This window comes from Penaeus vannamei, chromosome 8 (genome assembly GCF_042767895.1).
Source record: "Penaeus vannamei isolate JL-2024 chromosome 8, ASM4276789v1, whole genome shotgun sequence".
NCBI lineage: Eukaryota > Metazoa > Arthropoda > Malacostraca > Decapoda > Penaeidae > Penaeus > Penaeus vannamei.
Genome location: NC_091556.1, coordinates 35,516,595 through 35,536,594, shown reverse-complemented (window position 1 = coordinate 35,536,594; position 20,000 = coordinate 35,516,595). Strand labels below are relative to the sequence as shown.

Sequence of the window (20,000 nt, the reverse complement as noted above, 5' to 3'; positions counted from 1 at the left end):
CAAACCCCTATCCCTCCTTTGATCATGACTCCAAACACTACTTCTACAATCCATGCTGTCAGCTTAGTTCAGTCAGTTCCAAGTCTGCTACCAAGGTCATTATCCAACTTTTAGAGATCATAACTTCCTCTTTCCCAACATCTTCCATGCCATCTCATCTCCCAATCTACTTCATTTCCAATTCCCTCCTCCCTTATCCCTACTCTTCAGGTTTGTTTGCCTCCCCACAGTACTACTTGACTCAGCACCATTCCATCTTCCCATCCTTGTTTTTCTACTACTTCAACCTCTGTAAACCTTTTGAGTACTCTTTTCAGCTCAGCTAAATGGGATTGAGTGTTTGTGATTCCCCACAGAGGCCCCTTGACTCTAACAATACTTTTGCCTCTTCCAACAATGTCTCTAAATTCAAGTAAGCAAAGTTACTTTCCACAGCTGTTCTGAATGTTCACGCTTTGTCACAGTTACATTTGAGTCCCAAGCTTGTGCATTATCTACCCTGATTGACCTCACTGGCAAATGTATTCCTTCCTAAATATTTATACCAGGACTGTTTTATCTTCAACAAAGATTGTTCAGATTGTGAAAACCACCTGCTTACCTGCCTTGTTTAATGTATTGCAGTATCAGTATATGACATCTTACACATTGTATCTTAATCTTTAACTCTCCTTTGTCCTGTCTGATGCAATGCTTTACCATAGTGCTATATGACCTTTGATGTCTAGCACATTTATTTTCAAGCATTAAACATTAACACTGTTGTGACAGAAGGGATTCACATGCATCCAGGTGGGATTGGTAAGGACAATGGGGAACTAAGAGGGAATAGTGCACATGGAGGAGAGGATGGGGTGTGTCGAGAGAGTGGGAGGAAGAGGGGTAGGGGGCACTTGAGGAGGATGGATGGATATCAGCAAATGCCATTGAATTTAGAGGGAATAGGAAGAGGGATTGGAGGGTGAATGAGGTAGCAGCACATTCTCTTGAGTCCTGTTTATAAAATTTTGGATGTTTTCAAGAATTTCTTGAGGAGAGTTGGGTGGGGAGGTCTGGTAAACAAAGGTTCTTTTGTGAAGAGAAGATGGGATAGATGTTCGAGGAACAGAGGAAGAGGAGGGTGCAGAAGAGGATGTGGTAAGAGGAGATGGAGTGGAACTTTTAGGTCCTCTGGTGTTGCAGGTAAAGTGAGAAAGGCGTAGAGAGATTCAGCAGGAATAGGTTTGCCTGTGAGGTCAGTCAGGGTAAATAGTACTCAAGGATGAGACTTGGAGGTAACTATAACAAGGTGTGAATGATCAGAACAAATGCGAAAGGAAACTTTGCCTACTTTTTTTTGGAGACATTATTGGAAGAGAAGGGTATTGTCAGAGTAAGGGGCTATAAGGGGAACCACAAAGAATTGATCCCACTTGGCTGGGCCAGAGAGAGTACTCAAAAGGTTTGTAGAGGTGGAAGCAGTAGAAGGGAGAGGGGGTGGTGTGGAGTGAGTGATTACTGTGGGGAGGACAATAAGGATGAAGAGTAGTAGTAAGGTGAGGAGGTAGATAATGAAGACAGTGTACTAGGTGATGAAGTGGAGAATGTTGGGAGAGAGGATGGGTTGCATTCTTAAGTTTTGAGTAATGACCTGGATGGGTGGTTCAGAATAGATAAGAGTTGTCAGTAAAAAGAGGAGGGAGAAATATTATCAGTGGTCAGAGCCATGGTCAATGGAGAGGCAGGAGTCAGGAAAATTGTGAACGCAAATTTAGATAGGATTTAATATGTAAAAAAAAATCTTTATTATTGGCCATGGTAAGCCTGAAATAAGTGGGGGGAAAAGAAAGTCTACACCTTAGGGTCCCCATAAGAGATAAGGGCTAGCCAATTAACTGTGGGAATGCTGTGCCCATGGATCCCAGAGGGCATTCAGGACTGACTTAAAGCCAGCCTTTTATCCTTTCAGTACAGTTCTCACACCTTAGGAAGTAGACAGAAAAGGGGGAGGAAGAGAAGGAAAAGGAAAGGAGGAGAAGAAAAAAACATGCAAAATTAGTTAAGATGAGGACTGGGGGGTTTACTTTTAATAGTGTCACTAAATATAAATATTAGCTAGTTAGAATCAAAATAGCTCCAGAGCAATACGTGCCAAAAAAGTGTTTTCTTTGTTTCAATTCCATCACAAGTGAGAAATCAATTGCAGGTAAGGCAATAAAAATAAATGTTAATGTAAATATTTTATTAAAAACTTTGTAAGGTTCCCATCACCATACATACACACAGTTATTCACAAATCTTCCCAACATTTCAATAAATCAGCACAGTCTTTGATTACATAAAATTAATTATACAGTCATCTGGGTATTTCACCATAGGTCAGAATCCTTGTCCACTGATTTTTTTTATTACACTCAAATTAATTAATGAAAACATGATCTTGTTATAAGATTTATAATAAAAATTGAAGGTTTACACATGATACATATAAAAATAAATTATATTTTTTTTCTTACAAGCAACAATTATTATTATTAGCAAGTCACTTGTCACGCTTTTCATCTGCCTAAGTTATGTTTACAAATAGAAAAAAAAAAAAAAAATGACCAACATAATAAAGTAGAATGCAAGCACCTATACATAAAGTGCATGTCATAATGCCTGAACATTCATCTTGTCACTTTACACTTCAAAGACCTTTAATGTTTGGCTTTAATAAGCACCATATTTAGGAATTTTTAACATAGCACTTATAGTAACTCAGTCACTAAATATAAAATTTAAAAAGGCAAACTTAACATTCTTCAAAAAAAAAAAAAAGGAAAAGTGTGCACAAGAATTTAACTTCTCAGTAAAATGATGTTGGTGCCACCTATGTAAATGTAATTCTACAAGGTTCATTTCCAGACTGGATTTCAAAAAGCAATATGGCTAAAATGCCATCACAAAGGAATATGGCCACTAATTTCAGCAGACAAATGTAACCATAATCCACTGCCATGTAAATTGTGTATGGCTGCAATATGGAATGATGATCACATTGCTAATGTTTAAGGGATGACTTTAAACTAGCTCTATAATTTTCGGTGTTTACCTTATCTGCAGTAAAAATATTATCGAATCTTCAGTTATCATTGGTTTCAAAACCAAAAACTAACAAATAGGCCATGTATCTTTATAAATATAAAGTAGAGCATAGCTTTCAAATTTCATAAAAACAAATGAAAATTTAATATTGCTTCAAAATCAAACTGTTTAAATTAAACAACCATCCCAATGCATGTAAGAATATGATCACAGATCTTACAATGTACTGAAACATGGTCATTGCTTCTCTTATATAAATTAATCAAAACTGTAGGTTCCATTATAAAGGAGGAATATCACAGCAAGAAAAATTTATATAGAGAATCACAACCACACTTCATTAGGCAAACAACAATATATGAATGAGCATCAGATTTAAATAATGGGTCATTCATTCAGACACTCTGCCACACAAAGATGGAAGAGGACTTACAGGATTTTTTTTCTCCTTTTCTTTTTTTAGACCATTCACTTCTCGTACACCTGCTAGAGTTAGTGGAATATCACTTTCTGCCATGAGTTTTCAAATTTTGCACTAATCACACATATTAATATATATATATATATACAAAATATATCTTCCAGAATCACACACAAAATACAAAATTGCCAAGGGGAAAGAAAACCCTAATTGTGCACTGCAAATGCAACCTAATCTTGATAAAACATGATCACCAGGAAATCCAGCATCCTGTTTTGTAAACACTAAATGGAACTATCTGCCTTTGTCTCTATTTTAGTCAAGCTTTGTGAAGTGCATACTGTTTATATATAAATCACATTTTGTAATCAAAACTACACACTTCTCACATTGCCTGTAAGCCTGAAGTTCATTCAAGATTTCTCTTGTATACGATGAATTTTCTGTTTCCATCTAGTCAAAAACTTCCAAGGTTGAAAACAAGCTTTCACGAAAAGACCACTCCTACTGGAATGATGAAGACTGTACAATATCAAAACAATCAAAATCACATGACAGAATCAAGTATGATGTATATCTTGGATAAAGAAAGAAAATAATGCATTGGTGCATTATGGAATGATCCACTACATAGAGAGAATACCAATGGGAAAGAGACAACACCACTTTCATGCTCATTTCCTAATAAGTCCAGTTCTTGCAGATTTTATCTATCACAAATATAATTAGCTGGTCACTCATACTACATGACACTCCTTGGCATACTTATTTACTTATGAAGTTTCAATATTGAATTCCTCATTGGCACATATTTTCTTATTTTATAAAGTTTTACAACCAATAAGGTTATAAAATATTATATGGAAGGGTTACATTGTGGATTATAACACATTCATTCAGCAAATTCAGCAAACTTAATATACAACACAAAACAAATGCATCTCACACAAAGGAATTTTCTTTCCTATTAAACAAGCATGAAAGTGGATATTATTGGAATGTGGAAAAATAACAGAGCACATATCTTTTCTCTGAATTGATGGTATTTTTAAGGGAAACCCACTAAAAGTTGTACCTCACATATTCCAGTTCACTGTTAATGGGGGGAATCTGCTTGTTAAAAAGTAAGCTGTGATATAATGTTTAGTGGTAGCATAACAACAACAAAAAAATCATGACCATATATAGAAATATATTACCTTGAAGTTCTGCATGTCATTTCTACTTGTCCGTTCAAGAATCATTGGGCTAAAAGGAGCTTTTTTAGTACTAAGGAACTAATCTAATTATTAACTAATTCTCCAATGGCAATTGTATAACTTTATGAATCACTAATGACATATGCATACCTTTACTTTTATCCAAAGTTACTACAATTCGTTTAAATTTTTTTTTTTTTTTTACCGAGAATCTTGGCACAAGGAATAATTCAGGCTAACCCAATATGGTCAAGATTTTTTTCTTATGATATTGATGGATGAATCATGACTAAAAACACTTGTCTAGATGATGATGGACCTAGTGAATCGATTTCATGAAAAGTATTACAAGTCAGAACATTCAGATCCCTCTCTACAGATTCTCTTTCAAGACCTTTCCATACCCATGAAAAATATTATCTAATTACTTCACAACAGAAAAGAGAAAAAAAGAAGACTAGTCCCACCACCGCAAATGAAGAAAAAAATGCACACAAAAAAAATCACAACCATTGTCACACCATCATGACTTTTCAACAAGACAAGAATGATAACAATAATAAATAATCATGTATTCATAGTTGACAATCAATGAAGTTTGGGTTAACTTTCAACATTTTTTCACCTTTTTTCCTCATTTCACAAATACATTTATCAATTCAATTTCACAATCCTATACTTTTCTTTCCATGGGTTAAAATAGCAATATTATCCTTCATTGTTTAGGTTCTGTAATAAAAAAGTCAGTTACACAAGTACTTTCTTAATATGTTGTCTTGTTTGTTTCAGCATCGTTAACCTGACTAAGTCTACTTATCATTCAAAATAGTAACCTGAGAAATAAACAAATTTCTTATGACACGAGAAAACTCTTCAACATACTGAGAATTCACATCGTGGTAATGTAATATATTTTTACTCCTTAATTTATTCTGCACAAATTTCTAAATGGCTCATTAGTGGCAATTAAGTATAGATCACTTCACTTTAAAGGTCTGATGTTCTTGCAAAACAATGGAGTTGTATAGCCGTTTTCATTGATTATATTTACCATATCCCAATTTTGATACATTAAATACCATAATATGAGCTTCTCTGTATGCAATTTTTAAATAATTACCCTAATTGACAGTACCAATCTTATGCAGTGATAAATTTTGTGCAATTATCACAGTTTCTTCATGATAGCACAAAAAAATCTGCTTAACATAAAGATTCAAGTTCATTGAGCATACTAATCATACAATTTAACCTCTTAAACAGTAATTACATTTTGTTGGAAATATTGTTCACAAATTTGGCTTCAAAGAGGTTTAGAATTCACTGAGCGCACTTTATAAACTCAAGTAGTTCTTATATTTTCAGTTACACCTAATTTATGGAAGATCTTTATATATTTTTTGTTCTTATTCTCTACTGATCATATACAAAGCCTTATTTGATCATAAACTCTTGCTTTGTATTAAAAATAATAAAATGAAATCTATACGTCACATTAAATCAAACTGTCAAAAATATCTCTAAGTTCATGAATATATATTACACATCACTGTAATTTGAATGCTAATGAAAGGAGATCTATTAAAGATAAATCACAAGTCTTTTAATTTTAAAGTGGAAAGTCTAGTGTTATAAATCTTGGGAAGTTGACAATCCATTTTACTATACAATTTTAGTCCCATAAATCACAACTGGTGTGACCTACTGCCAAATGAATTTTATTGGATTTTTGTGGTTTAAAAAAAATACTCAGCACCTTTTCCTACTAATATGAATGGCCATCAACACCAACTCCTATGGTATAGTCCTATTTTATATGCCAGGTTTTCCATTACAACACAAAACCTTCTCTGGCTTTCTTAGAAGGCACTAGTTACACATTCTTACCTGGACAGAAAATACAGGAAGATATAACTATGGAAGTTACAGGATAATATCATATTTACATTATATATACATACTTCACTGTATCTGTAGATATTTTCAATATTGGTACAACATGCAATGTATGTTTACACTAATTGCCATATTGATCATCATATTTATGTAATATTAATTTCTAGCTCACAAAATAGTTTTCTTCTTTGAACCTATGTATTATAATCTTTCTATATTTTGGCAGGAATATAAGACTGCTTTTATCCGTTCCTTTTGCAATCAAATCTTAACAAAACTTCATACTTGAAAAAATTAATTTTCTCACACTTTACATATAACCCCACTCCGTGGTATTATATTTTATCATTTGCTAATCCAGAAAGAACAAATACAATTTTTAGTTTTATACATTAATTTCTTAAGAAGTAAATCTTTCTGCCATGCCCAGAGAATTAGATAGTATAACCATCACTATGTGTAAGTCTCTTTCATTAATCAAAAGTGTATTAAGTACAAAAGATGAAACAATGTTAGCTTCATTATGGATGGTATATCTGTCCATAGTCCAAGATCTTGGAAAAACAGACCTTGAGCTCTTTAAGTAGCTGGTCCATTATTCACAACCAGTAGAAATTTACCTATATTTCACATCATATAATTTAAAGCATTATCTACTGATATACCATGAATCTCCATAAAGATACACATTTTAAATACACAAGTTCATAGTACGTCATAGTTTTACATATCTTTTTTTTTAATGATTGTATACCCAAAGGATACAAAGCACATACAACATTTCAAAATACAGTTCACAAATTTTACCCTGTAAATTGAAAATGTGTAGGCATTTCACAGTCAGCTACTACTCAGTCCGCTAATGTACAATATAGATGAATTACTGGGAAATTCAGTAACCATCTGAAATAACAGTCATGACATACACTCAGTTAGCCTGCCACTTGAAGGAGCCTTTCATAACCCATTGTTGACCTGCTGATCCATCACATGGCCTCAAGACAGGTAAAGTGACATCACGGGCATCAGGCTTTTGTAGACATCTCCCAGAATTAACATGTCGGAGTGATCCATCCTGTGAAAAATTGAGACATGTAAATTAACATTTCAGTTTCAGTTTACCCAGTTTTCTAATGATTCTACAGTATACAGATACACCAACATTTAGCTGATTATTCTTTATGAGAAATATTAAATGTACTATTAAATGAAATACTCAACATCAAGACTACTCACCTAACAAGAAAGAATATACTTTCTAAAAGAAAATGAGTATTATCCTTCACTCAAAAATAATAACATCATGAAACTAGTACCCCTATCTCTTTAAATAAACTTTAACAGGACAAAAAATATCTTTCACAGATGACTGATTTAGATATTACCTGATCATTATAGGTCCACATCTGGTTTCCACCCATACCATGGCACCGGACAAGCTTAACAGGCCCACTTGGATTGGAAGCATCTAAGCAGTTATCATCTGACATAACCTGCTGCCGTTTTGTGTACGCAAATACCTATTGTAAGGGGGAATATGTTACATATTTCCAAAACTTGTTGGAAAATTATATATCAATATATTTCAGATACTAATTCACCTTATTTTCATATATTGCAAGTTGTTTTACATCAAAGGAAAGTGATGAAGGCAAGTAGATGTACAGGGCATCTTGAATATAGAACATCACACACAGACCAATCTTCAGATCTTCATTTCTACAACAATCCCATCTATAATTGTGACTTCTTAACCTGGTTCTGTTACCAGTAAAAAGGACAGTGAATGCAGAAGAAATGAAGGAAAGACGTGGGAAAGAAACAAGATATTCACTAGGAAAAGAAAGTGAGAAAAACACATAGAAACCAAATACGGAAAGACGTGGGAAAGAAATAAGATATTCACTAGGAAAAGAAAGTGAGAAAAAAACATAGAAACCAAATACGGAAAGATATAAAAGAAAAAAGGAAGAAAAAAACAAACAAAAAAAAAAGCTTAAAAATGGAAGAAAAGATCATGTAAACTAATAGAATGTACAAAAAAAAGACAAAAGAAATGCAAGTGTGCATCCTATTCAAACATGTAAATTCTCTTGAGTGGCAAGGTAACAGAGTGCATGAAGTGGGGTGAAAAAATCCTCTATATGATAATCAAACAATTCCATAGTGCTCAACCAAAAGTGTGAAAAGCTTAAAGAAATTTTATGCATCCCTCAAACATAGAATTACAATATATATTACTGAATGTTATCAAAACTGAACTCAAGAGTAATGTTTGTTCAATGAATAGTCTCTTATTTATTTCTGTGAATCAATCAGAAATGTTACTTCTTAGACGTTTACTTGATTTCTTCAACAAGTAAAATATCTGTATTTGTACAACATGTAACTGATATTCAACAAAAGGAGGTTAAAATAATCAATATACAGAGTGCTCCATTGTCCAACATATGTGGCCTAGTCATCCAGAACAACTGAACCCCATGATTCAAACAGTCATCCATCCCCTATGAAAGCAAGTTTGGTTAAGACAATGATAAATCAACTGCAGGTAGGTGTAGAGATTGTCATATTCCCACTGTAAAAAAAAAAAAGGAGGAAGAAAAGAATAGAAGAAGCATGCATAAGCAAAGGGCAAGTGTCATCTACTTAATATGACTGTTGCAGTTATCAATTATTCAAGCACTAAAAATAGTTTAAAAATATGATTTGATAATTACCACTAATTAATAAAATTATATATGTGTCTGTATTTGTGCATGGGCATGTCTGTGTATGCATATGCATGTGCATGTTTGTTTAAACAAACTGGCAAAATTCTCAAAGTTTGTGGCACAGATATATTTAAACACCAACATTTACAAATGACAAATAATGAAGTTATATACTTAGCTACAATGCACAATCTCTTTAATCTGCAATTCATTGTAATAGAGTGCTTTCTGTGATTTTCTGAGACAATCAAAGGATTTAAATGCAATATGATTATATCTCTTTCATAATCATTTACATCTTAATAAGTATACCCACTGATATCAAATCAGAATTCTAATAGCCATGATCATCAGTGTAAAACAAAGACTATCATAGCAATCTAAGAGAAATCATATAAAGGACAGTTAAATTTTGACACACTGGCAGTTAAAATCACAATCCATAACCATTATACATTCTCCCTGTGCATAAAAAAAAAATCAAATCAAATCTCATCAGCAGACAAACACACTGTACTTTTCAAACAGACCTGGGATCCCGAATTGAAGTCACAATGAGCTATGTGCAATTTCTCAGAAGATGTAGCCAAGCACGTTTCCCCATTTACATTCATTATCTGTTAATGTGAGTGCAATTTATTCTTGTACTTTTTAACTAAAAGGTTTGCCTTAAACATTATTTGTTAGTTGGAAAAAAGTTTAAAAGTTTTGAGAATTTTCACCTGCAAAGAAAAGACAGATGAAATCAAAGTTCAATGATGCAAGATTAATCACAGCAGGAATTACAGTCTGTGATGAATGTATGTTCGCAACATAAGCATTTCCATGAAAGAGTAAATCAGCATGTTAATGGTATCATAATGACAAATTCTCATTGAATATGTACACAAAATAAAAATGACCACACCTTGCATTCTCTTTCATAAAATCAATTAAACAAAAGAATGAACTTATGCACAATGAACATCACCACCAGTAACAGAACCAGCACAACGGAAGAGCGAATGAAAAGCATACAATTATGAAAATATCCCTGTACATCTGAAATATAAACAAGCATAGGTGAAACATTAGTAATGATATTTGGAATGTTAGTAAATAAAAAATGTAAAAGGAGATGTTTCAGAAGAAAAGAGGATATGGAGAGGGGGGGAAAACAAATTGCTCCTCAGATGTATCGGGTCTATGCCAACCTGGTTGCCTCCGAGACCATGGCAGTAGCTGGTGCCAAGGTTCTCCCCACTCTTGCGACCTAAAGTGTCCAAGCAGCTCTGTGTGTCTACATTGCGAATCTAAGAAAACAATATCATGTTATAAAAATATACTTTTAAGAGAAAGAGCGATCTTATCTTACAGTTTATTGGTTACTGGTCAAAAAGATATATCATGCCCAGTAGAACATACTTACGTCAAGATTCTCTTACAAGAAATGACTGATTATCAAAAGAAAAAAGAAAGAAAGAAAAAAAATACTGAAATAGTAAAAAAATCAGTAATGAATCTAACCAAATCTCTCTCTCTCTCTCTCTCTCTCTCTCTCTCTCTCTTTTTCTCTCTCTCTCTTTTTTTCTCTCTCTCTCTCTTTTTTTCTCCCTTTCTCTCTTTTTTCTCCCTTTCTCTCTTTTTTCTCCCTTTCTCTCTTTTTTCTCCCTTTCTCTCTTTTTTCTCCCTGTCTCTCTCTTTTTTCTCCCTTTCTCTCTCTTTTTTCTGCCTTTCTCTCTTTTTTTCTCCCTTTCTCTTGTTTCTCCCTTTCTCTTTTGTTTCTCCCTTTCTTTTTTTCTCCCTTTCTCTCTTTTTTTCTCCCTTTCTCTCTTTTTTTCTCCCTTTCTCTCTTTTTTTCTCCCTTTCTCTCTTTTTTTGTCCCTTTCTCTCTTTTTTTCTCCCTTTCTCTCTTTTTTTCTCCCTTTCTCTCTTTTTTTCTCCCTTTCTCTCTTTTTTTCTCCCTTTCTCTCTTTTTTTCTCCCTTTCTCTCTTTTTTTCTCCCTTTCTCTCTTTTTTTCTCCCTTTCTCTCTTTTTTTCTCCCTTTCTCTCTTTTTTTCTCCCTTTCTCTCTTTTTTTCTCCCTTTCTCTCTTTTTTTCTCCCTTTCTCTCTTTTTTTCTCCCTTTCTCTCTTTTTTTCTCCCTTTCTCTCTTTTTTTCTCCCTTTCTCTCTTTTTTTCTCCCTTTCTCTCTTTTTTCTTGCTCTCTCTTTTTTTCTTGCTCTCTCTTTTTTTCTTGCTCTCTCTTTTTTTCTTGCTCTCTCTTTTTTTCTTGCTCTCTCTTTTTTTCTTGCTCTCTCTTTTTTTCTTGCTCTCTCTTTTTTTCTTGCTCTCTCTTTTTTTCTTGCTCTCTCTTTTTTTCTTGCTCTCTCTTTTTTTCTTGCTCTCTCTTTTTTTTTCTTGCTCTCTTTCACACGCACACACACACACACACACTCACACTCACACTCACACTCACACTCACACTCACACTTATACTTACACTCAAATACACACACACACTAACTCACTCACTTACTCTCTTTTACCCACTCTCTCCCTTACTCACTCGCCTCACTCACTCACTCGCTTCACTTGTGTGTTTACTTGCTTATTCACTTACTCTCTCACATACAATTCTATTTTTTTTATAGTTACACCATAAAAAGTTGTTCACTCACTCACTTGCATGTTAACTCACTCCTGTCACTTACTCTCTCACTTATAATCTTAAAAAATGAATAAATAAACATCAAGTCATTACCATAAATAAAACCTACCTCTCCCAAATAATAGTAATCAAGAGGCATCTGAGACTCGGGGTAAATGTTTTCCAGGAACCATCGGAAGCTCTTGCACTTCAGGTCTTCTCGCAACTTTCTCCGTGGGCTGACATCACCATAATCAACACTTCGTGCGCCTACAAATTTGAGAAAGTCAGTTTTTGTCCTTCAAGACCTATTATGGTCTTACGGGTAAATTTTGCAAATTACCGATTTTTTCAATAATTTACAGCAGTAACCTCTAATTATCTTTATATTTCTAACATACTAACACTTCAAAAGATAAAGGAACCTTTATTTCAACAAAAAATATTTGATCTGGTCTAAGAAGAAAAGTATGAACAAACAAACAAAAAGAAACATTACATATATCCAAACAAATCTTTAACAAAAACAACAACAAACAAAACAAAATGGGTCAAAGCAGGATAAGGTCAGCTAGTATATGCAGTCGAAGAATCGTTTTCATAGATTTTCTGGAAAATCTGAATGAACTTCTCTGTGTGCAGATATCAAGAGTCTTTTAGGGAGAGGAAAGAGTGAATGAGACAAGAAATGAGGTAAGTTAAGAAGTAGAAAGAATAAAGCAAGAGAAATACAGCAAAGATAAAATCCTCCTATGGAAGACTACAATTAGAATATCATGTCAATTCACTAATTTTAGATTACAATTGAAAGGGCAGTTTAGTGAATAATTTTAAGATGAACTACATATCAACTTGATCTACTACTCAGGCAAGCATCTACATATTAACAGCTATCATAATTAGTCATATATCAGGCCTTTACCTAACCTTTACAATAATAATAAATCATAGCATTAGTAATCTTTATATTCACTGCTGATCAACTGGTCATTTTACTGCCTTACAAAAATACCATTCACCCTCCACCAAAGTATCAAATATTTAAATTATCTAAGATTATACTAATCTTTGTTTGAGAAAAACCTTATACTTAACACTGTGAATGGGATGAAAAATGAAGGATATTTTGAAACACCTACACCGGAATAACCATATTATTTAATACAAATACCGAGACTATAGTGACTGCATCACATTCTTTCGGAATATAAAACAAAAGAAATGTGCACGCAGAGACAAACAAACAATGACACACACACATACATATATATGCACACATACATCAATTTAATTATGTCTACACTTATACTCATATTCATGTCTATATTCTACTGTATACATATGTACATGCATACATTTGCTAATAAATAAACCCATATATTTGTAAATAATAATACATAAATACCTATAAATGTTCATTTGTGTGTGCGTGTGAGTTTGGAAATTCCATGTTTACATGTATATGTATGTGCAGTGCACGTGCAAGTATGTGTGTATATTCAGTGTGCGGACAAACACTGTGCCCATGCATAAATCCATGCATGTACGCTAACAAGTGTAGGCCCAAACACACTTGCAAATATGAGCACACATGGACCTCCCCCCCACTCACTCACACCCTCACTCACTCTTTGTATATCTAATAATGCATATACATAATATCTTGATACATTACAAAGTAATAAATATTACCCACAGACATAAAACATGGAGTATCAAGTGTGTTTCCCTAAAATTCATAAGAATTTTCCCTACTCTTAATGTAATTTAGAATTAGGAAATGAGAGACAAAAAAGGACTGAAACAACTTTGTTCATGCAGCTCCATTCATAAAGTGTGATATCAAAAGAGTTTATAATTTGTCTAAGAAGTATATGAAGTCTTCACTGTACTGTCATTGTCTTCTCTCATTATGTCAAAAAGTAAAGTTCCTTCATCACATATACAGTAGTTGTGAAACATTTTTATCATATAAACTAAAATTTTTGTACAATAACATGCTCAATATCTGGACATGGAATATATACACATCCCAATGAAATTAAGAGCGTGGTAGATTTTTTTTCTCAAATAAAAGACCTTTACCACTTTTGGTTAGTACTTTAAATAACATTCAGATATTTCAAGCATTAAAGAAGCAAAAAAAATTTAAATCATGATTTGGTTATACCTGTCTCTCAATATAAATTCTTAACTATATCTATTATGTTTCTTGTCAAGATTACTGAATTTCACTCCAAAATCTTGTAATGGAATGGTTGGGAGTACACTGTATTTGATGAAGACTAACAAATAACTTTCCTACACATATTGAACATGAACATGAAATTAATTGCAAACCACTATCTACCACAAGCCCTTTTTCAAATACTATACTGTCATGCATTAACATGCCTTATTTGCAAAAAGCATAGTATCACCCCACTGCTAAACATATGAGCCATATAAATACTAATTCTATTATCTCAACTTATGTGATCAATAAAACAAAATCCCATCATACAGTCATCTGCAATTGCACAGGGCAATATCTTTTCCATGAGCTGAATACCTTCACTACCTTTTTCTATCTCACTTATTATTTCAACCTGTTCATGCTGGAACGAAGTGCATACATGTCACGTCTACTGAGTTATGTATACACATAGATGGCTCCACAAATGCTTAGCCATCAGGGAGTTAGTTAAAGGCCTTCCTCATCTCACCTGTTTATCCTTTTCCCTAATTTTCAATAAATATCATTTTCATCTTTCACTGCTATTAGTATTGTTGCTAACATTACAATAATCATAATAAATATTGATGATGATGATGATGATGACAATTGGTGATTGATGATGATTGATAATGGATGATGATGATGATGATGATGATGATGATGATGATGATGATGATAATGATGATGATGATAATGGGGATTCATGATGACAATGATGATAGTGGTGATGATTGATGATGACTAATAATGATAATAATGATGATTGTTGATGAAGATAATGATAATGATGATGGTGATGATTGATGAATGATTGATAATGATCATAACAATAGTATTGATAATAATAATGATGATAGTAATAATAACGATAATGATTATAATGAAAATAATGATAATGATAATAATAATAATAATGGTAATGATAATAACAATAATAATAACAGTAATAATAATGATAATGATAATAATAATGAAGATATAATAAAAAGAACATTAAGAACAACAACAATAATAATAATAATGACAATAACAACAATAATAATAATAATGATAATAATAATAATGATGATAATGATAATAAAATAATAATAATAATAATAATAATAATAATAATAATAATAATAATAATAATATGATAATAATAATAATTATTATAATAATATTAATAATAATAATAATAATAATGATAATAATTGCGATAACAGAAAAAAAACATTGATGATGATAACAACAATAATAATGACTGAAAATAATAATAATAATAATAATATAAACAACAATAATCATGATGTGATAATAATAAAAATAATAATAATTATAAAAATAACAAAAACAACAATAAAATAATGATTAAGGATAATAGTAATCGCAACAATAATGAAAACAATAACCATGATAATGATGTTATTAAATACAATAATAATAAAAATAATAATAATAAAAAGAATGATAATAATAATGCTAACGATGATGATAATAATAACAATAATAATTAACAACAACAATAATAATAATAATAACAATAATAATCACAATAATAATAATGAAAATAACAATATCATCATCATCATTGACAGTAACATTATCAATACTCTTTGGGGAAAAAAATAAGACAATGGAAGGGAGATACTCATGGGGGTCTCGTTAGGCCTACCGTACCAAGTGACTCCTTGATGATAATGCACATCTGAAGCCATCGACATGTAAACCAGTGCATGTTCTGATGCCAATGGATTAACAAGTGTGCTTTCACAGAATCTACATACATACCAACAGCAATTACATTTTCTTTTTTCTTTTCTTTTTATGACATATTGCATACTAAATCATTTTCCATGGTAGTCAGGTAACCATCATCAACTATATTGTTAATCAAAGCTCTTAATACAATATATACTGTATAATCAGCATATCAAACATACATGATAGATGATCAAAGACAATATTCAGTGACATCTAGCAGTAAAGGAGTCCAAATTCTTATCACAAGTTCTAGACAATGAAAAATCAATAATAAGTACGATATTAACAGAAATATCTAAAAAAAAAACTATACTATGAATCAAAGCCGATACATTTAATTTTTGTTAATTCAAATCTACAATGCTTTTTACCTACTGATGCTAGGAACATGCACTGTCTACTATAGGTATAATCACACTTTTTTTCTTTTCCATACATAGATGGCTCCACAAGCACTTGATCTCCAAAGAGTCAATTAGTAGGCCTACTTGCCCATACCTGTTTATCTCTTTCTTGAATTTTTTGGAAAAAGTCTGTATTTTGGTTACTTTACTATTATCAATGTAGTAATTACTATGATTAGCACTATTATAATAATAACAATAACAATAACAATAACACTAATACTAATAATAATAACAACAATAACAATAACAATAACAATAACAATAACAATCATAATAATAATAATAATAATAATAATAATAATAATAATAATAATAGCAATTATAAAAATCATTATTACTATTCTTATTATCATTCTCAAGATTGTTAGCATTATTACCATTCTTATCATCATCACCACTCTTTATTTTCATTATTCTTATTACCAATGTTATCAGTACTGTTATTAGTAATGACACTTTAGTGAAAAGTCCCTTTCTGGTCCTTTAATTGTGCCAAAAAAAGTAATAAGAGAGAAAAGTGAATGTAAGTATGCACTCGCAATGCTGAAGGGTTAAAGATTCTGGGCCAAAAATAAGAAAACTGCATCTATTCATTGCTAAATCTCCACTGGTATAATGAGAAAATACAATCCATTAATGTTACCATGCACAAGTATCAGAATATATATAACTAAACATATATTCCTTCATTTTATGTATAAAAACATGTAATGAAACAGTGATCTAGAAAAGAAGGTGAAGTAAACATACTATGTACAAAGCCTGCCTATCTACAGTGTCTAATAATCTGTTCCCAAGGTTTGAATTTTTGCACTCATTTTCAACAATCGACTCAATCTTACCCGCAACAGTAGAAGATACAAATCTTTATCTAATTCCTGTACATCTAAAATGTGACTCCTCTCAGTAAACCTTTCACACAATACGGTCAGGACAATCAAACATACCTTGCAACCATACAAGATTTAATAAAACAGAAAAAAACTTTCAGTGAAGCAAGGTGTCCCACATAGCTACAGATATAAGTGCAAATATTTGGAAGTCCTCATTCATAACATGCAAAATAAAGAAACATCCAGTCCATGGCTTACACAACACTTCTTATGCACCATCAACAACCTTATCCTCATACCAGCTTTCCTTATACAATTTACTTTTTCAGTCACTCATAAGAAACATGCACAAACAGGTGTCCACAAGTGGAAGAAACTAAATTTGGGGTAGTGCATGTGACCTGAGTGGAGGCAAGTGTGCAGCCTGACCTGGATTTATGCTGTAATAGAATTCTTTCCAGTCGTCCAGCCAGACCTCCGCAAGACGAGCGTTGTTTTTGTTTACAATTTTGGAAGTGCCCCCAGGGAACGTATACGGGGTTGACTTGCGGAACACATGCCCGACATGGGAGCAAGTGGCGATCTCTAGCGTACCCCCACACATCCAAACCTGCAGGGGATTGATTCATCCACAGGTGAGCCAAGCAGTGCTGGTGATGGCTACTTTCTACACTGTGATTGGTAAGAATGTTTTTAGCCACTGACCCACGTGCCTAGAGAATCCAGGCTCTGGCTAAGCATGTAAAAACTAAAAGTCCAACACCTCCCAAAGCTGCTACTCTTATTAATCCTCCCTGTCAGGTTCATTCCTCTAATACTGTGACAAGATCAACCTTCCTGTTTGAAGTTATACATGTCTGCACATCTTATCACAGGTAATACTGAAATATAAGAAATGAATAACTAAAAATATCCAGGGCATTATAACTGATCTGCAGACAAGTTAACTACTGAACAAACCTTGAAAAAAATCCTAAAAGTCCTACCACCATTTGTTACATCTGTAGGAATGAAAAGTTATTTGATTATAGGTTATATTTACATATCCATTACCAATGATTTCACTGTGTTAGTAAACATGTCTAAAGCATTTTGGATACAAGACTAATGTACAAATCCCATTTCTAAATTGGTAATATCTATCCAAAATGCTGTAGATACTATATTATGTACTGCATTACCTATTACCCTGCACATTTTTAGTTCTAATAACTAATTTCACTTGCACCAAATAAAAACATGCAGTGTATACATTATTCTTTCATTTCAGTTAATTCCAATTCATGTAGCATTATATATTTTTCTGTCTATAAAAATCTGTTTGATTTTCAAAGACAAAAGTCAACATTGACACATGAAGCATTTATACTTGTTCTTTAATATACTTGCTTCATGAAGGAATTTCTTTATATTGTTATGTTACAATCTTATAGTGCAAAGAATCTAAAGAGGATGCTATCTCGCATAGGACATGTTAGCAGCTGAGAGGCATGGGTACAACATCATCATTGCAACCCTGCAAAAGGAGTGTTAGTAAAAGTAACACAGTACGATGACCCTTGTGCCTAGTAGTTCTGTCTGGTAAGAGGAGAGTCACTGTGGGGTCATCACTGAGCTGTCAGGGTAATGGGTAAGAGAGATGGGTGAGGAGAAATAAATGGGAGAAAAATGTAGATTGGGGAACGGGGAATTGGCGGAGGTTCGATGTGTCTGTCTGCGGGTGGCAAATGGAGGGTACCTGGGTTCATCTCAAAGAAAAAGTCTCTCCACTCGTCCATCCAGACTTCAGCCACACGGGCAGAGTTCTTCATGACGACGTTGACCACACCCCCAGGGAATGAGTAGGGAGACTTGTCACGGAACACGTGACCCACATGTGAGCAGGGGATGATTTCAAGGGTGCCTCCACACTGCCAAATCTGAACACCACCATTATCAAGGTAACTCTAGGATTTTCTTAAACAAGGATTATACCAGTTTCACCCATGAATTTGTGTAAAGATATCCAGAGAGTTGTACATATATACAAAAATCATGTGTCTTTAAAATATAAAAAGATTTTGACAGCAAAGTCAGCTTAAACCATTCTTTAAAAGAGCATTGAATAGATTTGTAAAAAACATGAATTTTTAATCTAGTCTAAGAATAAAGCATTGCTCATAAACAAATTTTGATAAAATACATCTCATTTGTACTGAAGTGATTATCTCTTAATTGCCTGTTTCCACTCTCTACCAACATACATATATATCTTAAGTCATTGTAAAGAAATGTGTCTCTTCATAAAAAATCTTAGAAAACTATATATCTGTCAACATGAAAATCTACAATTCATTGCATCACAAGTAAATATCATACAGCTGTGAAAAAATTAACATCTTACATCCAGATTTTACGAGATTGTAATCATGATTTTATCAAATGGAACAAAATCTACATTCATACATATAAAAATATTATCATTTTCCATTTCTGAATATGCAACTTGTAGCAAGATCTCGCTTTCCACTTTAAAGAGAACAGGAAAGTGTAAACATTGATATCAGTTCATATGACAACTGTATGGTTCATATATGCCACAAATATAAGTATAAGTACCACATTTCCATTACTGGATAACTTTTTCCTTTACCTGAAATACATCGCAACAACAACAGTATGGATCTATATGGTTCTATACTATTCACAAAATCATCTTATCTCTTTCTTTAAATACTTCCCTTGAATTATTCTGCAAGAAAAAGTTCCTCTTACAAACATGAAATAAATATTTCATAAACCAATTCCCTTAATCCAACAAAAAATCTGAATCCTCAACATACCCTGAAGGACATTTCCAAGTTCTCTCCTCCCCAGATATCCATTCCTTCATCGTAGCGTCCAATTTTCTCGAAG

General features: G+C 32.8%; 1 protein-coding gene across 9 annotated transcripts in view; it reads right to left on the bottom strand.

Annotated features, from left to right (window-relative positions):
- Window positions 1-5,323: 5,323 nt before the first annotated feature.
- The window catches only part of Pgant5 (polypeptide N-acetylgalactosaminyltransferase 5), a 460,721-nt gene continuing 446,044 nt past the window's right edge, over window positions 5,324-20,000 (bottom strand). For 3 of the 9 annotated variants that reach the window (XM_070124611.1, XM_070124612.1, XM_070124615.1), the window contains exons 9-14: window positions 19,928-20,000; window positions 17,535-17,715; window positions 12,035-12,174; window positions 10,490-10,588; window positions 7,968-8,102; window positions 5,324-7,657 (exon numbers count right to left, since the gene is read on the bottom strand). The exon at window positions 19,928-20,000 is cut by the window's right edge and continues 105 nt beyond it. In XM_070124611.1, coding sequence (XP_069980712.1) covers window positions 7,511-7,657; window positions 7,968-8,102; window positions 10,490-10,588; window positions 12,035-12,174; window positions 17,535-17,715; window positions 19,928-20,000 — 775 coding nt within the window. In that variant the 3' untranslated portion in view covers window positions 5,324-7,510. Of the gene's footprint in view, window positions 7,658-7,967; window positions 8,103-9,826; window positions 9,914-10,489; window positions 10,589-12,034; window positions 12,175-17,534; window positions 17,716-18,843; window positions 19,025-19,927 lie in introns of those variants that run through there. The other 6 variants (XM_070124613.1, XM_070124614.1, XM_070124616.1 and 3 more) reach the window with 4 other exon arrangements.